General features: G+C 44.6%; 1 protein-coding gene across 1 annotated transcript in view; it reads left to right on the forward strand.

The window, feature by feature from the left end:
• znf407 (zinc finger protein 407) overlaps positions 1 to 27,257 on the forward strand; it is a 149,434-nt gene that overhangs the window by 43,776 nt on the left and 78,401 nt on the right. The window contains exon 4 of the mRNA XM_079275762.1: positions 22,054 to 22,128. Coding sequence (XP_079131888.1) covers positions 22,054 to 22,128 — 75 coding nt within the window. The remainder of the gene's footprint in view (positions 1 to 22,053; positions 22,129 to 27,257) is intronic.

Here is a 27,257-nt window from a genome sequence, read left to right on the forward strand (position 1 = left end):
GGCAACAATCTGTCCTCCCGAACGAGAAAACAAAAATCAGAGGATGCTCGAAAATGCTCTGAAATGCAGTAATGAATATTTTAGACATAAAACCACTCTCCCAGCCTCCATTTGCCTGGCTTAGTCCTCCAAAACAGCCCTTTTAAAGTCAAGTGATGGGGGTTAAGTTAATTATGCACATTAGGGGTCGGCCTCCCTCCCTCCCCTCGCTCGCTCAGTCGCTCTATTTGTGTGTGTGCGTGTGGCAGTGGCTCGGGATGCCGAAACTCTGCCTTTAATTAAACACAGATGCAGGGAGGGAGACTGTCTGTCACACACACTTTTAATAGCAGCTGCACGCATGAAGACGAGCGTGGGCACACACACACAATTGAAGAATATGAAAGAGTGTAATAGACTCTGTGTGTATGTGTGTCTGTTCGAGAGGAAACGACCCTCTTTCTATCTCCGCTCTGCAAACGGATAAATAACTTAATCTAAATGAAACCTGGAAATGATTGGCTTTTAAAGGTGTTGATATGTTGGGTATTGAAATGTTTGTGCATGTTTGCAGAGGAGTTTAAAGTCGCTGTAGGTTTCTGATTTATTTGTAATTTTATTTATTTATGCCTTTCAATATATGTTGTTTCTAATTTTCATGTGGTGTTTCTGCTACTCGTTTGGTTTCTCCTATATTTTCTCCAACCTCGGCTTCTTTTCGTCCCCGTTATATGTCTTATATGTCTGTCATATGTCCGTTATAGCGGCATCTGATCGGCCCCGGACGTGGCAGCTGATTGATGTAATCCATTTGCAGGAAGCAGAGGAAGCCGATGTTAATCAATAACAAAATGAATTCAGAAAATGCCCACTTCAACACCAAAAAGAATCAAGAGAGTCCAGTTGCTCACAACCTCTGGGGGGCTTTGAGCAGATGTGTTCTGCTCTTTGACTCCACAGAAGCAAGAGACCGGATCTATGCGAACATGGAGTCATGTGGGTCCAAACCCATTTACTCTCACTTCACTCTGACCAGCTGCAGCATTAACATGCTGCATACAAATTAATGCATCAGTAATAATAATAATATCATAATCTAATATCTGATAAGTTAGGATTACAGCCACTCTGCTTCAGAACTTAACTTTCAATACTTTGAGTACTTTCCAATACTTCACTACTTCTATAGGGTTGTAACAACAATACTACAATTTGTTTACTTGGTAAATTATCTGAATATTTCTTCCACCACTGAGAATTTAACTTTTGTGTATTTTTATACATCATTGGTCCATTTTAATATGCATTATAAAAGTGTCATTTTTCTAAATCAAACTCTTAAATTGATACATTTCAAATGCAATTACGTTTCCAAGCTCACTCAAGAACACTCGATGTTCTTTTACCTTCGCTCATAGATTTTCTTTTATTCCTGATCTAAAAACAGCAAATTTTCTGCTGCCATCACTTATGCCAGTTTCACATTCAATCCAACCCAATTAAGGATATGCATCTTGTTTTTTTCCATATAGTACAGAGGCGTTTGTTATCCTTGAAAGCCTTGAATTCCGAACCCTTTTTCTCTCCTCTTTGTCTCTCGGTGTCTCCTGTGCCGCAGCAACGGCCTCATTTTTCATTAAAGGATTGCCCCATTATTTCATTTCTTGTGATAAAATGACAAGAGATTACTCACGAGAAATACTAAATACAGAGCCGGACCGATGGGATCTCTCCTCATATGTAACGCTGCTGCGCTGTGGCTGAAGGCTTCATATTTCCTATTTCTCTCTCTATTATATATATCTGGCAGAGTTGTAGATACAAGAGCTGTGTGTGTGTGTGAGTACTATATTACATTCTGGGTGTCCCAATCTGATCAGACACCACTAGCTGGTCAGCAGACCCTGCTTCGTCTTTTTTTTTTATATATAAGAAACCTTGTTTTTGCAGGAAAAATGTAGAAAAATTAGTTGCACCGCTGACAGAAATGTCAGCGAGTTAGGGGGGAGAGAGGGGGGAAATAACTTATTTCACATAGAGACTGAAGAGGAGGGGGAGCACAGCAAACGCAGGCCAGCGATGGCTGACTGGGAATAAAAAATACAAATAAATAAATAATAACCACACCGTATCTTTATCTAAGATGATTCATATTTTATTTCAAAACAGTGCCTCCACTGGTCACATTTTTCAGTGGAGGATAATAGAAAATGTAAAGATACGGGCGGTGAAATATGAGTCGGTTTGGGGAGGTAAGAATGAGAAAAGATTAGCTTGAGATTAGAATAAGAGAGATGGAGGAAGAGGAGGGCAAAGAGTATTGCTGTGTGTGTGTGTGTGTGTGAGAGTAGTTTTCGGCGCGTGGGCTGGTGTGTATTCGTCAGCGTGTGTGTGTGTGTGTGTGTGTGTGAGAAGAAGGACGATTGTACACATTCCCACCTTACTTTGTTTTCCACCCTACCTCCACGCCGGTAGAGATCGGACATCCTTGACCGAGCTACTCTGCTACACTCACACCTGCCCACGCACGCCGTCTATAGTTACCGACCTATCGAGCGCCACCAATACCTCAAACTCGCATATTTACTTCCTGTTTTATCAAAGCGCTCAGTCTGCCAACTCCCATGCTTTGCAAACTAATAAGCATATGTTTGCGTTGAGCCATTGAAGCCATTGTTTTTACATATTCATTCGTTTGTATCAGATAACCCACCTCGAGTTGAGTTCCCGCTGTTGTTTATTCGGTGACGTGGTTTCCTGACTGCAGCAGCTCAGAGAGGCTGGCATACCGTTCCTGTAAGTCTTTAATTCAACAGCGTGCCCACCAAAGAGTTGTGTTTGGCTGCTCTGTCTATCCTGAGAGTCATTAAGGCCCGGCCCACGGTGAGGGAGACCCAGCCCGCGTTAGCATAATCGGGCAGAGCGACAGAAGGGTCAGTGGAAACTTCCAGATCAAACGCTCCCAGTTACCCTCCCCCCCCAGACCCGGGCTCTGGTTAACGCCAGCAGGAACCAGTAGCCCTGTGAATGAGTTACTAGGCTAAAACCAACACTACCAGCATGCTCTCTCTCTCACTCACTCACTCACTCACTCACTCACTCACTCACTCTCACACACACACACACGCGCACACAGGTTTGGAAATCTTCCCTCTTACTTATCCTCTTTTCTTCACATTTTTTTCTCGCCCTCCTATTTTGTTAGCAACTTGAATCTCCGTCTTGTTGTTATTTTACCATTAGCCCTGCTGCTGAAGTCACATAGTTATTTGTAGCAGCCTTCTCGACAAGACATCTTATTTATTCGTTTTCTATTTCTTTCCCTGACTTGGGTGGAGATCTGCAGTGCCGCCCTTAACTGACTTCCCCCCCCCCCCATGAGAACCAGGCTCTCTGCTTTCAAGGACTTTTATTTTGAAATTAATTCCTGCTAACCTGATTGACATGACACGTTACTTATCACTTTATTTTTCTTTTCTTTCAAACCGATCCTCTCTATTTCCCCCGTTCTCACAGAGAAATCAATTATCTGCTTTGCATCTTGAATTCGTCTGCAGTCACGATTCCCAAATGTTTATTCTTTTTTTTTTCCCGTCTTTAGACACGACCATCGGAGAAGTTTTATCTTCTTTGACAAGAATTTACTGCGAGTTTTTTTTAGTCGTGTTCTTTTGGATGTAGGCCTTCCGTGCAGTTGAACATTGAAATGTGCTCACACACTGAGTTTCATTCAATAAACACAGTGAAGGGTGGGTAAGCTATGACCTTAGTCAGTTGTCACCATAAGTCAAACAATCGCCAGCATCAATAAAAATTGTATTATACATTCAGAATTGAGTTTTTTCTCCTGGTTTTTTTCAGATCACGGCTAAAAGTACCATCAGTGTGATACATCTTTATTATAATATATACGGTACTAAGGGTGTTCAATACAAATTCAAAGATGTCCAGTGAAGATAAACATCATGTCATGTCCAACTTGCGTTATAACTCAGTGCCATATATGTTGGCGTAGCGGCTTGGATCGTTTGCTCAACACATTTGTACTTTGTCTCGCTTTTAATAATAGTTTTGAACTGCCTGTGGGAGGAATGAACATGCAGGAGTCTGTCCATTTGTCCATCGTCTCTCCCCATGTCAGATGATTTACAGCACATGCAGTTGGACTGAGTTTCCTGGGTTGCCAAACCAGTGCCGTAAAGGCTAGAAAAGCTGCGCCGTTTAAAATAGAAACACTCCAAATGTACTAATTCTCAACAATTTATCAGTTTTAGGTCCGGGTCCCGCATAGGTGTGTGTGTGACCTGGTGTATACGAGGTATTTGTGTCCTCAGGTTTTGAGTACACACTTCTTTTTAACAAACAAAATCAAAAGGGTTCAGAGTTCTGGTTACATTACATCATGTGGAAAGGCCATTTCAGTCTCACGGCTGCTGTCAGTATGTAATTCACGAGACAACAATTTGGATCACTCATCCAAAAACAAAAAAGAAAAACCACGAGCTGGAACACATAAAAAGCTCTCTGTTGTGTTATCGTGTCGGTATGAAGTGTCCCTTTCTCTGTGCCGGCTCTGATGGCATCTGCTTTGCTTTAGAGGAGAGCCGAGCGATTCGCAGTGACTGACGTGGTCGACTCATCACGCAGGGCTAATTTACTTTAAGTTCTGCCACGTTTGCGTTGCTTCGGATTTGTCACGGGATCACGTTGACGTTGCTATAGCTCGCTGTTGTTTTGTTGTGGGGAGGGAGAAGGCTAAACACTGGGACAAGGTATGACGAGTAACGCTCCCTGACAGAGAAGGCCTGTTGTTGGTGGACATAGCTGGCACAGGCTGCTTGTGTGTGTGTGTGTGTGTGTGTGTGTGTGTGTGTGTGTGTGTGTGTGTGTGTGTGTGTGTGTGTGTGACCATGAGTTGCCATTACTTGAAGTAGAATTGGAAGACAGTTTTTCCATGGATTTTCTCTAAACACTTGAGTATTTTGATTGTTTTCAGCCACACTCATCAAGCTGTTTAGAGGAGGCTTAAAACCTGTGAGTGCTCTTCAGCAGCTCCAGTATTTGGATTCAATGACTTGTGTAAATGGGAATACCGGTACTCTTATAACCCCGCATTCATGTGTTTGGTAGATGTGCCTGAGTTAATGTGTGTGGTTAAATGTTTCCTATGAATCTTGTTGTTTAGCTGTAGTTCATTTTTATCCAAACATTTCTATTTCAAAATTACGTTTTTTAAAATGTCTGTTTTAATTTCCCAATGACTCTTTTTATGTCTTAACGTCATCACCCCCTCATCTTCATGCCAGTCATCAAGCTCAACAACTAGCTAACAAGCTCATTCTTGCTATAGCTAGCAGGAGCTAACTGGCTAAATCTGGTAGCAGTCAAAGAAGGGGTCGAGCACATGATTGGCTGAAAAGCGAGGGAGCGGTGAAACGGGCTTTTGAATGAAAAAAGTTACTTTTGAATTAAAAATGTACATAATTAAATAAAAAGCGCCTCATATTATGAACTTGAACACTTATGTTGGACATTATTTGATGTTCAGTGACATTTTGCTCGAAGTTTATAGTTAAAAAACAACAAAAAAAGAAAACAGGCTTTTTAGCTTTTGGCCATCAGTTCAGCTACATTTCATATTTTCAATAGAAAGCCGTGCAGTCATTTTCTTAAGCAAATGACGCCGTGGATGGATTTCTGTTACTGGGACTAGAACTCCCAGTTCACCCATTTGTCCTTATGTATATGATGTTTGTCCCGGTTGAATCACAGTTTTAGTCCAAGTTGGTTTGTGGGAAACCTGCCTCTCACAAAAGGTCGCGGTACGACTGCTGCGCTCTCACATGACCAAACGAAATGAGAAATCCTCCCCATGCCTTAAAGTGACTCCTGTGAATGAATCTCTCCAGTTAATATTCCGCTCTTGACACGAAGCAGAAAACGTTTCAAAGCTTCCTACGACACTCCTTGCAGATGTTGAAGAATCGGTCGTCTCGTTAACGCGTGTCAGTCGACGCTCGAAAAACAAAAAAACAATCCTTCTGACTAATTAGAGACGGGAGTCATTGTCATCTGTCTCGTAATGAGGAATCATGAAGGCTTTTTATTTCTCTCTGATATTTCACCGTGTCTACAAATACACAGGGTTGCTTGTTTTTTTTTGTTAAGACTGGGTGGTGGACTGGCTTGTCTCTTGGAAACCTGCGAAAATATGATTTACATTGAGAGCATGTTGTAGCAAACCCTAGCCCACGGTATGCATATTTCCCCCCCATTGTTTGTGACAGTTGGTTGTACCTGTGCCGGAGGAGGGGGGGGGGAGCGCCAAGTGCGCATCCGACTTTGCATTTCAGTGGTTGAGCCCAGGGTCAGGAGCACATCTGGTTGACTGTAAGGTTTGTGTGTGGTGTGTCATTTCTGAGTTTCGGATTCCGATAACACACACACACACACACACACACACACTTGTTGCTTTGCAAAGCAGCAGAAGCCGCGGCGGCACACAAACGGCAAACCCGGCACACCGGTGCACTCCTACACAAACAAACAAACAAACACACCTGCTGCTCCCGGCAAGTCGCTCTGACAATCAGCCGGAGGAGGGAAGGCAAACAAAACAAACAGTTTAATTTACATGACAGTAGCCTGCTTTGCATTAGCATGCCGTGGCAATGATAGAGCGAAGCTCTGCTGGAAACAGCAGGTAATGAAAAGTGATGGTCCTATTTGCAGCATTACTGTAAGTACAGGAATGACAAAGCTGGAGTTAATAGCGTGCGCTGTGCTGCATGTCCCCCAGACGGTCCTTTTGGTGTGTTGGTTTAAAAAAAAAATTTAAAACAGACTCTCCCAGTCTTTTCTAAAATAACCCATTTTTCAGCGTTGCAGAATAAATACAAACAATTTGTTGTGGTGAAGGATTCTAGATGTGTACATGTGTTAAGTGAAGAGAGGAGTGTGATTTTCTTTTTCTTTTTTTGGCTTTCCACTTTCCCCCCCAAACTTTCCTTCTTTAGACGGAACATGAAATGTTTATGCAGTTTTTGCAAAAAGAATTCATGTGCAATTTTAACGAGCAATTACCTTCATCAATAAATAAGTAAACAGTGTTTGGGCCGGTTTGTAATTGCGCTGAGTGGTATTTGTGTCTTGAGACCGCTGTATTTGTACTTGGTAAGCTTTATTTTCGAGGACATTTATGCCGTGTGTGTGTTTTTGTGTGTGTGAGTTTAATTTGTGAATTTAAAAATGAATCGTGCACGTTTGTGTTAGTTTTGTAGTTGATAGCATACAGCAATCATGTCATATGTTGATAGTAATAATATTTGTGTGTGTGTGTGTGTTGGCTCCAGTGGTCTGCTCCTCATGTAAAGAGATAGCATCTTCCCACAACTGATCGATAAGGGAATATTTCTAGAATCCCTTCTTTTGTCTCCAATTTAACTAAACCATGTGTGTGTGTGTGCGTGTGTGCGTGTGCGTGCGCGTGTGCGTGAGAGACGAATACTCGGACTGACAACCTCCCTGTTGGTTAGGTTGAACTTGGCTGCCATTGTTGAACCTATTGGCATATTATCAGACTCATACTTGGGTTCGTCTAAGCTCTTTAGTCGAGGGTAACTCCGGCTCTGTGTTTCCTTGTTGTTGGTGATCAGTTCATCAATCAATCCAACAAAAAAAACGCTTTTGCCTCAACCGTTGTGGAACATTTGATAAAAGATAAAACTACTGTTTCTTATCAAACGTTCTCTGTGGAAACACGCACACTGCCGGTATGAAATATTGACACACGCATGTGGATGCACTCTGTCTTGCACATACTATCTCCACCACCCCCGCTCCTCACGAGCTCATGTTTACTTTCCGTAAATTGTCCTGAAGGGACAACAGCCACAGATGATTTATGGCGCCAGATATGATTAGATCCCATGTAATTTGACACAATGGACACATTTTTTGTTTTGTTTTGCATGTGGCGCCTTAAGTGGGAGACAGTAGTCATTAACGACTGAATAAACAGCGTGTTCCCTACTTATTAAAATATAGCTTCATGTTTCCTCCCCATTACTGTCGCGGCGCCTTGGCAACAGAGGACAACCCGGCTCTGAGTGAAAGTAAAAATATTTATCTAAGAATGTGTAATATGTCTGAACGTCTGTTTTGTTTAAAGGCCGGCATGTGACAGGAAGTATGGAATGGAGTTCATTGACGGACAGCGGGGCGGGTCTAAGTTACTTGGACTAGAACAGTTAGAACAGCTGTGTTAATTCAGTGTCTTGCTTCTGATGTTGTCTTCGTGTCCGGTCAGCGTGGTGGGTTTGCAGTCACGGACATCAATGTGAAATGCATTTTTCTTTCATGCTCCATTTACGGAGGTTGTGTTTCTTATGGTGCTTATTCCCTTATTATACGGAGGGTCAGTGTCGGACACAAAGTGCTCTCATGTGGCCATCAGATTTGCCAGATGATGGAAAACAAACTAGTGGGAAACCATTTAAACATAACTCTACTTTACTAAACTACTTAAAATTTTTTTTTTTTTACTGTTTTGAAAGTTGGTCCGTTCCAGCAGAAGATGGCCCAGTAGAATACTACAGACAGATGTGCACGGTGCAAGGCAGTGTGCATGTAGCACAGTTTACTTGTTTCTTGTATTTATATACCTTTGACCTGTTTGCTCATGAGAGTATTCAGACCTGTTGGTAGAGTTTGCACACGCTCCCTTTATGTCTTGCAGAGGTTGAACACACACACACACACACACACACACACACACACACAGTTCAAGGTTAGTCTCCAATTCAGCTCAGTCCAGCTCACAGATAATTGTCAATAAAATAGTTTTTAAAATTTTTTTACCCCGCTCATATTTTTCCACCCTCCTCCCCTCCCCTACGCACATTCATTGACTCCCTCACTCCACTCTCCTTTGCCTCTGTCCTTCTCTTTTCATCTGAAGCCAGATAAGTCTGCCTCGACTGCCAAGAGCACAGAGTGTCACTGCTTGCTTTTTTTCTCCCTTCCTCCTCCTCCTCTTATGTTCTTCTCACAGTGCACTGAAGCCATGTCGCAATTTCTCAGGGAGTTTTGATGCCTGGATGTCTCCTGTCCGGGTCCATCTCGTCTGAGCTGCAGCGCCGGCCCTATGCGAACTGAACTTCGCTGCCTCACTGCAGGTCAGCCTTCACGGCCGATTAGTGTCGAAGCGCCACTTTGGTCACAAGTTGTCGGGAGCGCTTATCGTGAAGATCAACAGCGATCAGTCTCGCCGCGGCGCTCCCTTCTCCCTCTCCGAGTCCTCTACATATCCTCCCTGTTTCTCTCTCCTGTCTGTTTTCTGCCCTTTCCCCTTTTGGCATTACCACCCTCCCTCTCCATGCTTTTTTTCTTTTTTCTTTTTTCTCAAATCACCATATTTCCATCTATATCTTATCATTGTCATCCTTCCTCTCCCCCCACCTTCCCCCCATGCTGTGTCTGTCGTTGGATCCAAACTGTCTAAAAGTGGTTTTCCTCCCTAACAACTCCTCAGCACCTCATGAGGTCAACTTAGATGTGATATCAGAAGTAAGGATAGTACAGCTCTGCTAGGAGAGTCTGACTAAACCCAAACCCAACCTAAGCTGTTCACGTAACACCAGGTGTAACCTACATGATTTTATTTGGTGGGATGCGCTTAAAATAGAGCAATATATCCTATTCCTCTGTGAAGGCCGCTAAGAAGGCTACGAGAGGAAGAGCAGTGCTTCCTTATATTTCGTTGTCTCGCTCTCATCATGGCTGCTGTTTATGCGTTTCCATTGTAACTTGGTGTGGATTCTACAATCCAAATATATTTCTGACCACACCTTGCTTGTTTCTGCCTTTCCTCATCTATATTCATCTTCCGTCTTCCTTTCAAACAGGAAGAGAGATTCTTTAAAATGTTTTTGTTTACTTCCTGTTTCGTATCAAGTGGTTTTGCTCAACCCTGAGCGCTTCCTTTCAATCATTGAAGAATGAAAAGACAAGTTCTTAACTTGTTCCACTCCTTGTGAAAGAGGGGGAAACTATCAATTGGTCTCTAAAGCAGGCGGACATCATTTCAACCAATCCGCTCAGATTCACTGAGCAGATTCACTTTGTATGTATATGCCCCCCCCCCCACTAATCCCTCCATCCGTCCTTCTCGTGGTGTCTCTGTGTGCCGTCAGGCCTCGTCTGTGGCGAGAGCGGAGACGAGTCATGTTTGGCCTGTCAGTGTGGCTGCTAGTGTCAGTATCTGGAGCGGCTGGTTCCTCTGACAGCGCTGGAGGGGCCGCTGGTCCTAGCAGAGTGCAGCCGTCACCCTGTGACACGCTCAGTGTCACCGATCCCCTCCGTCTGGTGACATGGCATCCCCCCCCGGTCCTCGTCCCTCCCGCCCCCGCCTCCTAGCCAGTGGCCTTTTCACTGCCACTCCACAGTCAGTCACTCACTTACTGCCTCACTGAGGAGTCTTTAGTAGCAGCTGAACACTGATACCAGTGATCTGGAATGAAGCGGGCAATAGTGCTTACAGTTGGTATTCAGTCTTTGCCTTTTACCATTTTTTAGGAAGAAACTATTGTTAATGAATCGAGTTAGAATGACTGGGTGGATGGATATGTTGATGGCGAGATGGATGAACACATGGAACACGAGATGGATGAACACATGGATGCATATGGATGGATGGATATAGAGATACATGGATAGATAGATGGATAGATAGCCTCTGTGCACAGCAGGACTAAATATGTGTGTGATTTAATCTGGCCTTGGCGAGTGTGCAGCAGTGACAAATGGATGCTCACTGTGAAACCCCCTCATCCAAGAGACAGTATTAGTTTTTGCTTTAATTACCAGCAGCAGTAATGTTTCCTATCCATAACTGTCGGCCTGCTAGAATGCAGCCTGGCAGAGGGGTGAGGGCCTTGTCTCTTCTCTCAGTGGGCCTCCTGTCTCTTCAACCCCCCCAATCCGTCTATCCTCTCCTCCCTCCCCTCCCCCTTCTCTCCCATCTCCTCTGCGCCCGCCGCATCTTTCATTTCAATATTTCAATATTTATGCCTCATCGGAGAAAGTTCAAAGTCACAGTAAGGAGGCATAACTTTCTCCCGCCTCCCCGCCGACAGCGCAGGACCCTGCCTGGTGGACAGGAGAGGGGAGGCTGGTGATGGACCCCCCCCTCCCCTCCCCTGGTCACTGTTGACAGAAAGAGAGGCCAGCGGAGGGGAGTCAGATATAACTTAAGTGTAACAGATAAGGGATAATACATCTTACAGTGACACCGAAGGGCCTCAGATTAACATACTTTCAGCTGATGTTTATTATAAATGCTTCTGGAAATATGTGTAAAAGGGAAAAGAGTGTGAAAAGCAGCACATGCTTTTTATAATAATAACTGTGCTCCTGCTGAGGTAACGTGTTTCTATCATTACATCTTCAATCAATCATGAATACAATTTTAAAAAGCTGTATTACATCAAGCTTTATTGGACAATATTTGATATTCAGGTTCAAGCCAGTGTCAGTCCATTGGTGTGAAACAAGACTGGACACACCCTCGGCAAACGTGAGGTTGCGCAACATGTAGCGCCTCAAAAGCCCCGGTCCCGTGGGTGCATGTGTTGGATCCGTTATCCACGTCCGATCCCATGCAGCCACTTTCCCCGTGGGTCCAACTGACCGTCCCTTGACAAAAATCCCGATCCCCTTTGATTAAATAAAGCCGCTGACAAGTCCGTCCTTTACCATAAAGATCTCTGACAGCCGCCGTCTGGTAATAGATTAGCCTAATTACGGCGTCCCTGAGTTTAGATCACAACGTCACGTACTCAGCCTGTCGCTCTAATGGCCATTACAGCCGCTACTCTCCACTCCCCTCCTGTTAATGTAAAGTTGTAAAGAAAGAAAGAAAAAAAAAAGGAAAAAGCCAAAAGGAAAAGGTCGTCCTCATTTGAATGCAAGCCTTCATTAGAATATGCGAATATGCTAAGGACCGGAGCCGGCGCTTTGCACGTGCAGGTGATGAATGGCCAGCGCGTCGCAGAATAGACCCGAGATGGAAGCTCCGTCACCCTCATCTGCATAGCACACTTTATTTACTTATTTATTTATTTATTCATTTACTTTTGAGTGCTCGCTCTCTGCGGTACATCTCTCGTCTGTAGGATGTGACTGAAGAGGACCTTTGCAATTCCCCCCCCCCCCCCCACACACACACACACACACACACACACTTCAATGAGACGAGGCTTTATTAAATGGCTGAATGAGATCTTGGAGTTTTCTCAAGGTTTTCTTTGCTCTTTGGAAAAAAAGAAGAAAAAAAAGAGGAAATGTTCGTGTGGCTCGCGCTGTAAATCGTTTGTTTGTTTGCCGCTTTATACGTTTCAGCAATGGCTTGAACAAGGCATTGGAAAAAGGTAGAAGCTGGCATGTTTATTGAGCAGTGATTCAACCTGTGGCGCATCAGAGAGCGTCAGCGGTGGGAGGGAGGCCGAGCGAAACCTTGCAGGGTGTTTTTTGTCGGGGGGGGGGGCGAGCGAGTTTCCAGAGAGAAAGTCTTCTCTTCACTCTTCTCTGTTGCCGGGGCGGCAGATGGTGGGTGTCAAGACAACGGCAGCAATAGCCAAACAAAGACATCCTGTGTGTGTGTGTGTGTGTGTGTGTGTGTGTGTGTGTGTGTGTGTGTGTGTGTGTGTGTGTGTGTGTGTGTGTGTGTGTGTGTGTGTGTGTGTGTGTGTGTGTGTGTGTGTGTGTGTGTGTGTGTGTGTGTGTGTGTGCGCGCGCATACTTTTCCATGAGGTGTAGAAGTGCGATAGCTTCGAGTAGGAGGCAACAGCATCTATAATAACACTTGAATGGTGCATTGTATAAATTCTTTAGCCGGACTCTCACTCAATCTCCAGGAAGTCCATTGTTCTATTAGACCTGAGACAGCTGACACCTCGCTGAGGAAATACTCTGAAACTTACTCCCGGGCGAGGGAAAGTACTTTTCCCGATAATGTCAAGATGTCAGACGTCACATTTGCAGTTGAACTTCCCGTACCCACTTTGTGCAATCTTTCCTCCCCGCCAACAGTTATGAGTCTTTGAGCCTAATAAGTCATTCTTTGATAGGATGGCTGAATATTAGATCAGGAGCGGAGCGCTTTATTTTGTGTGCCCTTAGCTGCCCTTCTGCGAGGCGCGGGGATAATGAGAGTGGTAGCTGGCCGACAGACGGGCCTGACATCCCAACTACGCCCTTCACTCAGCTGGCTGAGGGAAAACGTCACTACGGAGGCCTTATGTTTTATGGATTATCTGCTTTAGCAAAACTATCGTGAGAGAAATACAACTCTCGCTTGTCATGTTGCCTCAGTTCTTCTTTTTCTTAATGTGCGAGACAGCAACAGCAACGGAATTAGAGGCCATCTTCCTTGTTTGTTTCTTTTCAGTTTTCTCTCGCTCCACCTCTCGCTCCTCTGTTTAAACGTCTGCCGGTCGCTCAAGTCTGAGCACGGTGACCCGGCGTTCTTTGATTTATTAAAACCTACATTTTCCACCTCATTTTGAAGAGCCATAGTTTTGGGTTTTCGGACATATGTTTGATTTTCTAAGTTACCATTTAGAATAGACACTGCAATGCATCTTCGCTAACACAGTGTCGTGCGTGCCTTGAACAAACTTGTCATTATAAATCTCCTGGGCAAATTAAAATCACTCCATGCCTCCAGACTTTCATGTATTTTATTTTTATTTCCAGGATTTAATTATTTATTTTGATTGCTCTCTTCCTTTCTTTTCTCTGCTCTCTCCTTCTTCTTCTCCTTCTTCTTCCCTTTCTTCACCCTCTTCTTCATACATTTAATTTGTTCTCAGAGGACAGGCAGATACAGTGTACAGTAAACAGACTGAATAAATCATGTTTGCATTTTTTCTTTTCATTCTTTTTTATTTCTTTTTTGAGGGGGGGGGGGTGTTTCAGGGATACTGTTGGTTTATATCCCCAGGAGGCACAGGGGAGGCTTGCTGTTGTAAACGGACCCAAGTGCAGCCCTGTTATCTGCAGTTTAATCTGCCCACTGGGGGCCAGAGAGAGGTCGGTGGGGGGGGGGGGGGGGCTCATCGCAGCTCCTGGTGCAGAGGTGGGGACGGAGGTGAAGAGCGCAGGCTGGTGGCTTTCCCCTCAATTAGACTCTTTAACAGGAAATGAGGCCCTGCTGGTGTGTTTTTCCTGTTATAATGACGCCACGGTCAGCTGGAAAAAAAACGAAAAAAAGCTGGTTACAGTCACACCGATACATCAGTTTGACTGGCTGATTAAAAATATAATGCCGACATCAGCAGTGTTGTCTACCTCTGATGCAATGCAGCAACCTCGCAGACCACAGATGGTCAGTCTTTACTTTCGCTACACCTTCATAGAAGTCATCGCAGGGCGGCGAGGACGGAGCCGACGCAACAGCTTCAGGAGCATCAATGCGTACGGTCTTAAAAATGGAAGGAAACACTTTGCTCTTGCCTTCAGGAGCCGGCTCAGTGGAGTACATCAATATGTCCTTTAGCTGCATCCTGTGATGGTGTGCTGAGCTGTTTCAAAAGTGTTGTCCAACCTGCCAACAATACCATTCTGGCAGAATCTGATGTTTTTAAACCATACATGATTATATTTGATGCTGTTTGTTATAAACACAACATGCAACCTCCTGTGGCATTTCAAGTCCTGACCTTCACTCCAAACCGTTTCAATACAGGCTTTCAAATGTCAATTCTTAGTAATATTATCAACTTTATCAAAAATATTTCCAGGAATGTAAAATAATTTTGCTTAGTGATAGATTTAGCGCCACAACGAGGTTAATACTATTGGAAGTACAAAGAACACAAGTAGGCTCTTTTTTAAAATTCTTTACTCCCCACCCGTCACCTCTTCTCCCAACACACACACACACACACACACACACACACACACACACACACACACACACACACACACACACACACACACACACACACACACACACACCTGAGGAGACCTTCTAAACATAAGGAAACCTGCATTACAAATTACTGCACATCATAGAAATTGTGCAGCAAGCTTTTTAAAATACCAGCTCTGCCAGTGAGGCGCTTTGTAATTTATCCCTTCACGGCTGTTAGCTGCGCCGCGCAACGGTGATTTATTTGGTTTAAGAGAAGTTTTGTTTAGAGAGATAATGAGCAGGACTTCTCTTTAATGATTTAACATGGCGCGGTGGAAAGGAGGAGGGGGGGGCACACATATATTTTTCATATCTTTAACTGCACTGCAGAGAGGAAGGGAAGGAGAGAGGGAGATGCATTAGCAAGTGAAGCTAACGCCCTTTAACAACCAGCAGTTTTGATTCGTTTTGTTCTAAAATGAGACTCTTTCACCTCCTCATAGCGGGGCCGGTGTTTTGGGATGTTATATTTCATTTCAAATGTTTCTCGGGACATGTTCGGTCTTCACACTGGACAGTGTTTTCTCTTCTGTGTTTTGTTTTTTTGTGTGTATCCATAAAGGTGAATCATATTTGTGCTGATCCCACACAATGTGGCAACTACCGTAATACAAGTCTGTTTTAGAAAAGCGCGACAGTCAATTGTGTAACTGTCTGTACCTCGTTGTTTTCATCTCGACACCAAATTCCAGTGTTGTTCTCTCTTGTTCAGCGTTTTCAAGTTTCTCCCCTCGCGTAGGATTCAAATCCCAAATTAAAGCAGTTAATTAGAAAATATAATGATGCTGAGTAGCATAATATGCAAACAGTGCTATGACGCTCAGAGCTGGGGGGGGGGGGGCTCCGCAACACTGGAACTGCCATGAGCGCATAACGATGATGATATCAATAATAGATTACTTCATCAATCGCCGCTCTCTGGAAGATGGAAATGCGCTGTTGGGAAGGGACTGCATTTTTATTTTTCATGATTATTATTGTTATTATTTTTCTTCTTCTTCTTCTCCTCCTCCCTCCCTTCCCCCGTAGCTTGAAAATGTCTTGTTTCATCTCACATTAGGGTGTGCTCTGCGTAAGCGTAAGTGCAGGTGGAACTTGCTCTCCCTCTAAATGATCCTTTAATGGAACAGTGTGCACTGGAGCTGGGAACTCTATGGGGCGCTGCCACTGTCGATGAGAACTTCGCCTCAATCAATCCGTCAAGCCCCATCACCTGCCTCAGCAGATGATCCAAAAGCCCCTTTGGAGAGGCAAAGTGAGCTTTTTATGTACCTCCTCTAAGACTAGAGGACACACACACACACACACACACACACAAGCATCATAAGTGAGAGGTGTCTGTTTCATTGAGAGGCTTGACGTTGATCAGTCGTCAGACAAACGCTTTGCCTCCCTTTTTTTATTTATTTTTTTATCAAGATCATTTTAGAATAGATCAAGTGCGTGCTTTGCACGGGCATGAAAAAACAAAATCAATTCAGATGTTTTATTTATTTATTTTGCTGTCCAATATCTGTTACATTATGGGATGTTTCCATAAGCGGATCTCTCAAAAGCCCGAGCAATATTGATGCAAAGATGCCTCCCGCTTCCCTCAAACAAAGCGACAGCACCGCAAACTGCATTTGCCGCCGCTCCTCACTCCGCCCTGCTTCCCGTTCTCTCCAGCTTATCCGGATGCTCCATCATGATTTTTTTTCGTATTCCTTCATTTCACCTTCTTTCTCTCCTGTGGCTTTTCTTTCTCCATCCTTCCGTCACCATCTATCTCCACATCTGCAAATTTGACACCACGTTCAGTTCGCCCCATCCGCTGCTACAGGCCCGCTTGTAGAACATCCATTAAAGTCAGTCTTGTAAACTCAGCAGAAAGCCTGCCTCCTCAGCCCTTATTCTTGATGCCTCCCCGTCTGTCTGTCTGTCTGTCAGGAAAGCAGTCGCCCTGTCTGTCAATAAATGTCTTATCTTTCGACTTCTTGTTCCTGTCTGTTTATCCGTCTCCCTGACACGTCGGCAGCTGTCTCGGCTCTCCGGGGCTGCTGTCAGCCAAGTGTTGGTTTATGTTCTTCTGTCAGTTCACCTGCCTGTCAAAGCTCCTCAGATTAGACTTGTCAACTCACCTCCAGGTTTTTCCGCTTCTTCAGGAAGAGGTTTATGAGAAAATAAACAAGGAAGAAAAACATTATGTTTACTCAGAAGAGTAAATTGGTTGTGGCGTTGAGAAAAGTTGTTTTTTATGCGAGGGGGTCTCCCACTTCAACTGTAAGTACAGTTTTGCGGGAGCAATATCCTTCGACATTGACCGAGCTAATGCTTGTGTAGCATTTCTTCTGTCAATGGATCATTGTCAAATTAGTTGTGACGCCTTTTTTATGAGAATGCGGGACTGACTGTCACACCAGTGACACTCTTCCTGTACATTTTTCTAAATTAAGACCACCTTTCCCATAAATCCTGGTGCTGCTTCACTTACCCTGCGTGGAAGTTGGGTTCAATTAAAAGGTGGTGAAGATGATGAATAGACAGAAAGGGGAAGAAATTTGGGGGGTAAAACAGAAGGGATGGACACAAATGGGGGAGAGGAGCTGGTAAAGCAATGTAGGGGAAGGGAGCAGAAAAAGAAGTGCAGCACAAGAGATGGATGGGTGGAGGGCACATTGAGATGAGTGGTATGAGAAACAGAAGATGGAAGTGACGGGAGATGAAGGGAGCCGAGATGGCGGAGGAGATGGAGGAAGGAGTGTGCGGAGGGGAGCTACCTGCTGCTGATGGCAGTCAGAGTCAGTGAGGGATGGAGGGCGATCCAGCTGTGACATTAAAGCAGCAGGTGGAGGCCATCATTAGGACTGGCACAGGAGGCTGGATGAGCCCGCACGCGCTCATTTCTTTGGGGCCCAGCGGACCACTGAAGTGTGTGTGTGTGTGTGTGTGTGTGTGCGTGTGTGTGTGTGTGTGTGTGCCTCTCCTTAAAAAAGAGCTGAAGCACAGTCCCATAACTTCAGAGCTCCCCCCTCCCCTCCCAGCTTTCCCACATGGAATCGCTCTTCCTCGCCGGGTTTCGGTGGCTTCGCCCGGTGAGGGTTGAGCGGTTCCTACATCTGGTAGCTCTCTGCTAATGGTTTTTCAGTTACCTTTTAACCAATCGCAATACAGCAGTTTGTTCGATTTCAGCTTCATTTTTCAGCCCATAGCTTTTCCTATGTCGCGGTCACGTTGCGGCGGCGCACAGCAGGCAAAACTGGATGTTCAGTCGATTTCAAAGGGAAAACGATAAGAAATTGTGCCAACTCGTCACTTACTTTTATCTTCTACAGCCAAACTTGCACAGCTGTTTAATTTTTAATTTTTTTTTGTTCACGCTACCGTTGTCCACCTTGCTGATTTAGTCTTCTGGTAGTTCTTTGTCTTTGAGAAAATAAGTTTTGGTTTCGGTAATTCACTCCATTTCCCCAGCGTGAAGATGAAGAACACAATATATATAACGCCTCACATGTTTATTCATGAAAAGGCAGACGCAAAACAGTCGCATACATACACATGTGTTATCTGTCCTAATATTTAGTTTATAACAGACATTGACAGTAGTGCCTTGTTTGATATTGAACCAGAAGTTGTGTTTTCCACCCCACAGGTTTACATTGGCTTGGCTGACAAAAGTTATAATGTTGCAGCCGTGCCATTCTTGTACTTGACGTCGGGTTAAAAAGAGCCCCAAATCTGGGTCGATATAGAACAGATATTGAGTTAACTTCACAGAGTACCAATGGGGTGTTTTGACCCATTGTTCTATACAAGTGTTGGGTTGCTGGAATAAAAGAACCCTTCTGTTGAATGGTTCTTTGCCCTGCTGGGTAAAATGAACCCAATATGGCGTCTGAGCTAAAGTTACCCAGGCTGGGTCAGTTTAAAACCCATCTGGTGGGACTTTTTTAAGGCAACTATAATATGAATGAAAATGTCAGACCCCGAAAAAAAGAAAACCCAGCTGAAAGTAACTCGAGCAAAAGTTGGCAAAGTATGTCACTTGTGCGCGGCTCTCGGGAATGGGTGTGCGTGATCGGAGGGGCGGTGGGCTGCGGCGCGTTGCTCCAGGCCTTTTCTTAGATCTGCCATCCCTTCCGGACCTGTAGATGGGCCTATCCAGGAACACCATTAGGCAAATGAAGTTGTTTGTATCAAATATTGACATGTTATCTCTTCATCATCGGGCGGCGGGGAGGGAAGAGAGAGAGAAAGATTGTAACTGTGGGTAATTGAGCCGTGTCTCCCCTGCTTATCGGTAAAGCTCCGGCACGTCACGGACCTAACGAGCTGTGGCGCGCCGATTAGTCTGAAGGGAAAGTCGAACGTGAAACACCAGAGTCTCCGTCTTTCTTTTTCCCCTTTTCTTTTCTTTTTTTTCCATATCTGCAATGGATATTATGAGCCTCCCTGGAGGGCAGAGGCACAGCCTTATTAGTTCAATTCATGGGGGGGAAGAGAATTGATATGGATGAATGGCATGTTAAAGTATCCCTTTGTTACAATAACCATCAAGGCTGATGGTTCGGGCTGATGATGCAGCCCAAGGCAGCGGGACGACAAGCTGAGGCCTTGACCTGGATGGCAGAGGATGCACACACACCAAGGGCAGGGGTTTGATTACACACTGCCTTAAACAAATGCATCTGCCCCTTTAACATTTAGAGACAGGATCTTTCTCTGTGTTAAGTGTGTGTGTATGTGTGTGTGTACGCATTAGGTAGGGTACCTGCGCATGTCTGTTTTTGTGAGTAAAGACTCATTGGTCTGAATAAGTGTGTGTGTGTGTGTGTGTGTGTGTGTGTTTGTGCGTCCCGCATTTAATCAGAAGTAGTACTTTGGGTGTGTTAGATAGTCATATGGGGAATAGCTAATTGTAAATGTAGCGTCGCCACTCTTTGTGTGCATTTTCACTTTGTATGTTATTGTGCACCTCCTGTGAATATTAACACCCATTTGTGTGCATGTGTGTGTGTGTGTGTCTGTGTGTGTGCAGCCTGTGCCAGGTGCCTCCACAGGGCATTACCCATCTTGCACTCTGAGAATAATCCAGTACAAAATGGGCGAGATGAGAATCTCACAACATGCCAGTTTGATTTGTACCCCTTGCTATCAAAGAATGCTAATTAAAATCATATTTTGCATATGTCTTGTCTTTCATGCGCATATGCAAATTGTCCCTGTTGCCTTTCAGCACTCTGTAATTAGGTTTATGAAGGACAGCTGTAATACATAATTAACAGAAATGTTTGCAAGCGCTCTCTCTTTTTTCTTCATCTTTCCCCGCGTCTAACACGACGACTTAAACAAGCACGCGTGAAGTGCTCCGCGGCTGTGCTTCTCCCTCAGATATATTGATGAATTAGTTTGCCCCCTCCACCCCCTCAGAAATATCTTAATTATGCCGTTTGTTTATTTATAGATGACGCCGTCAGTCAGAGGCGCTTCCTTCCAGTGGGCCAGAGAGAAGCTCCGCATTTTGATCTCGCCATTCTGCCTGATTGGAGCGTACAAGATGTAGTCATGCACTCGCTCCCAGTTTAACTCCGAGGCAACGCTGTGGACGGGTGGATGGATTGAGTTGGAGAGGATCGAGAAAATGCAGAGTGACGATAGTGAGGCAAAAACAGTGGAGCATGTTTGAATATTTATATGGTGGTGTTCGTTAGCGTCGGCCTCAGGGGCCCCGATGACGGACGGGACTCTGGGGCCATGATGGGATGGAGGACACAGCCGTGTGTGTGTGTGTGTGTGCGTCCAGACGTCAGAGGAGGAGGGGGTAGAGAAGGGCAATAGCTGACATAGCGACATAAATAGTGAAATAATTATGCTTTGGCTTGATGAAAGACTGAAGAGACAGGAGGAACGCTTCAGAAAGATGCAGGCGGGGCTTGCCGGAGAGAAAAGAGAATAATGATCTACTTGGAAGAAACAAAAGTGAAAACCTCCAGACAAGAAGAAATGGGAGGAGCGACGGGGGGGGTGGGGGGGGGGGGGTCGGGGGGACTCGAGTGTGTGCTGTGACAGTGCCAACCACATGACTGTCGGTTCAACTCCCTCGGCCTCTTTCATGTAGCTCCATCCTCAGCTCTCAGATGTGGTCATTGTCTCTCAGATGCACGATAATGGGAAGTGATAGGTGCTAAATGAAAAGACCAGGGGATGAAAACTCTGCTGAAGCAGCTTGGATGTCAGAGTAGTTAGTCCTGTCATCCGTTAATTATGTTTTCATATGCTGTTTGGGAGACGCGGTAAACTCGGGGCCCTCGACATAGTCCGGACATTGCGGTCACTGTCGAGCCGTGGTGCCCTGGTATTTCTTTTGACTGCGTATGCGTGCAACTGCATTTGCTGTATATCCGTGTGCATGTGAGTCCTTGCACGTGTTCGCATACTTGTTTGACACATTGATGCACAACATGTGGAACTGGATTTTCACTTCGCTGTCTGACCGAAGGTGCTCGTAAAACAAACGTTTCTCAAGCTTCATGCTCCTCCTGCGGTGCAAAGTGTTCATGTACATTCACGTCGGACTCTTTGCTGATCTGTCATCTATTAGCAGAACAATAGCTTCTCCACCCAAAAACCTGTTGATGACCGATTATATTCAAAAACTCAATGTCAGATGGCGTGTCCTGGGTAAAGTCTGGGGATGTAAGAGAAGGATGGGTTCTCATGCGACTGTTTTCGGAAGAGTCTCGCGGTGGGAGACAACAGGAGGACCAGCAACAGACGGTGCCTCGTATTCTTAAAGTGAACACGCACCTTTACGGGAAAAAAACACGTCTTCTTTGTTTTACAGCTCAAGGTTGGAACTTGTGACAAAAAAAAGAGCTTACATCCAGCTTGAGTCTAATTAAGCTTAATTCATTTCAGAACAAATGTTTGCAGAGGCTTCACATCTTCTAGTATCGTGTCCCATCCTTCTCTTATAATCTTTGGAAGAATTTCTCAGGAACATATGTACTGAAGTAATGTATTTATTTGATTCTTGAAATAGACAATGAACCCATGCTGAACAAGCTCTGTTGTATACTCACTACGTCCCTAAACCCATGTTCTGTGTGTGTGTTCTGTAGATGGGCCTTTGTGATGAAGAAACACCTCAGCACCCACCTGCTGGGAAAACATGGAGTTGGACAGCGTAAAGAGAGGTAAATTAAACACTTTTAACTGCATACGGGATCACATGTCACAGTGTACTTTTCAGTCAAAGAAGACAACTCTTATAGAAATCAATTCCAGCTCATTTACAGTCATGAAAAAGAGACTGGGGATTCGGATGCGTGTCTTTATCCTGGATCCTGACTGTCAGGTATTTTAGCTTGTTTTCATGAGACTGAAGTGAGAGACACAGCATGCGACTAATTCTAGATTTTGGAGGATGACTCCTCCAACCCCTCTGGAGGTCTGCAAGCTTTTAAGGAAAAAGGTCCCCACTAGTTACAGCAAATTTTAAGTTAAATATAACTTGAGATCCTCCCTTTCCCTAATGAGTTAAATGGCTTTCACTCATCCTGTCACTCTCGCTCTCTTGCTTACATCCTTTTTTTTTCTGTCAAACTTTATCTGGCTCCCTCTTGAATTAAGGATGAATGATGTTTCTTTTACCATTTGCGTCTGCGTACGTGACTGTGTGTTTCTGTGTATGTGCAATGTCTCCCGCCTGGCCCTGTCTTTCAGAAGCAGAGCCCTGCTGTCTGTGTGTGTGTGTGCGTGCGTGCGTGTGTGTGTGTGTGTGTGCGTGTGAAAAAGAAAGATGAGGAGATGAAGTTGTGAAGCCCCCCCCAACCCGACAAGCCAAAACGAGACGTTAAACACCTCTCAATCTGTCAAGAGAGCTGCTTAAATAGAAACAGACCCGCTTTTTCATTACTCCGCAACCAAATTGATACTTTTGACAACGTGTGGTATTAGATTTGACAAGTGGCTTCAGATATGGAAGTAAGCAACCCGACCAGCTGCCTCTCCATCACTCTGACATTACAAACTAAATTCCTACTGTCAGCTGTTCATCTGGATTAGATGGAAACAAATCCTCACATCCTCAACTGCTTCAAGTCTGTCTGTGATCCACAGCTTTTGTTACTGTAACCTTCATTGATCCAAGGATAAGCTGATACTTCAGTTACATATGTTCACACTCGTGACCGACTGACTTGAACCGACGACCTCTCAGTCCAACATGGATGCTGCTGTTCTCCTCTTGGCACATGCCCACTGGCATAGGAAAAAGCGAAGGGGAAAAAAAGTACAAGAAGAGAAACAACTATGTTGTCTCTTTGCTTATCTCAAGATGAACGGGTGAAACAGGTCTTTGTAGGGCCGGGCAACGTGGAGAAAATCTAATATCACAATATTTTTCACCAAAAAACTCAGTATTGATATCAAAGGTTTGACAGTTGGTGCTTTCACAGAATCTTTACAAAATGAGACTTTGGATAAATAATCTTTAGTTTTAGGAATATTTTTGAGTAAGTGGGTAAAGGCAAATAATAGAAGCGCTAAAACAGTCTGGTAAGTTTAGAACATTACATCACTTTACTGTCATGCCGCCTTTAAAACCAGACAGACAACACTAACGCCATATTACAATATTACCATATCCAAAATCTTAGACTATCTCTAGTTTCATATCATGATATCGATAAATTACTGAGCAGATAAAGTCAGGCCAACTGCCATGACTTCAGCTATCGGTGGGCTCTATGGACACGTGAGCGTCAAAGCCTGGAGTAAACAAGCTGCGGTGGCATCTCGTTTGTAAACCAGCTTAGTAGTAACACTGTAATTAATATTTCAAGTTTTACTTCTTGACCACTTCCGCCAAGTTTCGTGGTGAAAGTGTAGTCATTGAATGCCGATAAGACATTCTTTTCACCTGAAAATCCTGAAATCACACTCACTGAGCTAAACTTTTACTTTAAACTAAAAGTAAAAGCGTCTGCGTCTGCTCCATGAAATCCACGAAACTTTTATCCATGTCCATGGAATCCTCATGTTTGCATTAAAAGCATCATGTCTTTGAATAACGTAATGCAAAACATTATGGATCGCAAGTTTGTTTGTGCTAGAAACCAGTGGAGGTTACACAACCAGATACATTTCACACGAGTGTTTAGAGACGGGATAACTTCAACATGAACACATGTTCAGAATGATTCTTGTCGTGATGCTTGTTGTGTGAGCACAACACTTACATCAGCCAGCGGGTCAGTCACTAGGTCCGCCACACAAGTGAATCCTTGTCAATTTGGGTATGCGGCTCATCTGAGAAGTGCTGTTTACGCCAAAATCAGCAAAAGCATTGATTTTAGTTGAAGCAACTTTCAGTATTTCACGACAACTAGGACGGCGGTTGGATTTAATTGACGATAACCAGTAAAATAAGTCCCATCTCTAACTGCATCACCCAAAGACCTTTTGAGCTCATTGTTTTTTGTGATGGAAGGTGGCAACACTAGCAAGGTCATAGAGGGGACACATGCTCACTCACACACAAGGACACTAGGTATTAATGAAGCTGTGTTATTGCTCACCCATTAAGTATTATGCCTCACAGCATCAGAGACACCCATGTTAACTTCCATATAGTTATGTTTATACGCATAAACACACCCCGTCTACTCCCACTCGTCATCATAAGATCATTCTCTCCTGCCGTCGCTCATCTCTTTTTACTGCACTCGTTCATGCACACTTAAACACAGGCCTACTGTGCGCACACACACACACACACACACACACAGACACACACTCCCTTCCATGCGCACTTAGAGGGAGGACGGCCACAAGGTTTGTTCTATTTAAACCTGTAAAACATGGTGTCATCATTTTTCTGACAGTCCTGCAGACAGAATTTATCTCATCATTAATTAACCATCATATTTCCAACACAGTGCAGCTTAATTAGCACAAGGTCATTGGGGAGGGCTTATTAAGTGGAACAAATTTGGGCAAATGTAAGAGAGGAGGCAGAGAACGGAGGAGAGAGAGAGATAGAGAGTGAGGTGGGATGACAAAGAGATAGGCAGAGATGAAAGACAGAAGAGAAGGAAAGACACGGAGGAAAGAGAGGAAGTGTGTGTCTGTGTGTGTACGTGTGGTTTAGTCCGACATGACAGTGCTGGCTCGATGATTGATAACTGCACCGGTCTTGAAAGCCCAGACCTGGAGACTGGGACGGTCGCTGAGGGAGAAAGAGAGACAGGGAGAGGGGAAGGATGGGGAAATGTGTGTGTGTGTGTGGGGGGGGGGGATCTGAACCAGCAACTGGGGACCAGTGAGGGGGGGGAGTGGGTTGATGGGGGGGGGAGTGGGTTGAGAGGCAATGGGGGTTGCTGGGGGGAGCCAATTGCAAACATATGCTGGCTGGCAGGCAGTGGAGAGATGGATTGCAGTGGGACAGTGTCAGAGAGGCAGTTTCATCACCATTTCTACGGCCCTGTTCACCTGATATTTTTAGAACACTGGGGAGATCTGTTAGTCAAAGGAAGAGAGGAGGAGGAGCAGCAGGAGGAGGAAGAGGAGGAGGAGGAGGAAGAGACCTGACTAGCCGTAGGTAATGCCAGGCTCCACTTAGCTAAATCCGTCTCGGGGCCTCAAACGGCGAGTTATTTTGGGTGGGTAGTTGTGAGGAAGAGTCCCACCGATTTGGGTTTTAAAAGGCTAACTATTTCTAGTTCCACGATTCTATTTATTTATCTATCTATTCTCAACTTTATTGATCCACTTGGTGGAATCTGTCCCCATTTGACCTCTCCTAAGTAGCAAGGGGCAGCGAGCAGCCTCAGCTCAACACCTGAGGGCTACATCCTGAAAGAATAACGCACAATGCATTTCAAAGGAAAACAAAAGGCCCCGGTGATACCGCGATGGCCGAAAACATGCCTGTGCAAAACAAAACAAAAAACGCAAACACAGGACAGGCCAGGTTAGTTGTGTAATCCAATCACAATGTCTCATTACAATCAGTCCCCCCCACTAACGAGTGTAGTGGGCGAAGGTGGTCAACAAGGCTAATATTAGCCTCACATATCGTGCTAACTCCAGTGGGGAAGAGGAGGAGGAGGAGGAGGAAAGGGGAATCTGAGGGGATAACGGGTGAGATGACAGACTCCCAACTATCTGACAGGTTCAGGGTGAGAGAGAGAGAGAGAGAGAGAGCGAGAGAGATGAACTGTTATAAAGTGACACAACTGGGTCTTCGTCTCAGTCACACCACCACTCCTCAGCACTCAGTGGAGATGATGGCTTTTGTCCCTTTTGTCTGCCCGTGGGTGTGTGTGTGTGTGTGTGTGTGTGTGTGTGTGTGTGTGTGTGTGTGTGCGTGCTCTCGTAGCTGTGTTCCAAGGACCCCGTGTCCTCACAAGTTTGCATAAACCCAGCCGCCTGTTGTCTGGTTGTAATGGGCTGCGGAGATCTCAAAGGATTTTCATTGTAACATTTTGCACCGCAGCTCCGAATCATAATAAGAGGTTGTCACTTTTGTTATCACCCACTTGTAATGTCACACTGAGTTGAATTATCCCCGTTCCTCAGTGCGTTTTCATCTGAATATGTAATCTCTCTTCTTTAGTTAATGGCTGCGTGGGCCTCAGCCAGCCTGGCGGGAAAATGCTTGTACAGTCTCCAGGATCTATAAAAGTATTCCCACCAGTTTGATTTTATTGATTGTTATTGAGTGCTGCACATCAAAAATGCCTTTTTCCTGCTCATCCGCTGGGGAACTATAGAGTTATCGTGACCGTAAAACAAAAAGAGGATACAACCCTCGGTTTTGAATGTGCGGTGTTAATTACAGAAAAGAATATCTGCCCCGGAGGAGGAACGTGGAATAAATTGTGCATCACTTCTTTTGAGTTACAACCCAAACACTTTCTTATATGACTAAAATGGACTTTGAAAATACGTTTGTGTGTGTGTGTGTGTGTGTGTGTGTGTGCCAATGTTCTGTCAATTCTCTTTCGCCCCAAAATAAGTCACATATTTCACTACATAGTTACATTTTTATTCACTTTTGTTGTAGTTTACCGTTCTAACCTTGTTGTGCGTCTCAGTTTGTGTCGTCCCCCCCGCCGATGTGACGGCCAGTCTGCCGGCACCTAAAGCAACACTTCAATAACAAGGGAGTGGCTTGAGAGGGTGATCGACAGCAGCGACCTTGCCTCAATTGCTTGTAATTAGTTCTTTAAAAACGGGGCGCCAAAAGACAACTGACCCGTCTCGCATACCTGTTTTCATAGGTAATTGTTAAAACGCCTGCCATTTTCACGCTTGTAAT

This window comes from Melanostigma gelatinosum (genome assembly GCF_949748355.1).
Source record: "Melanostigma gelatinosum genome assembly, chromosome: 9".
Taxonomy (NCBI): Eukaryota; Metazoa; Chordata; class Actinopteri; order Perciformes; family Zoarcidae; genus Melanostigma; species Melanostigma gelatinosum.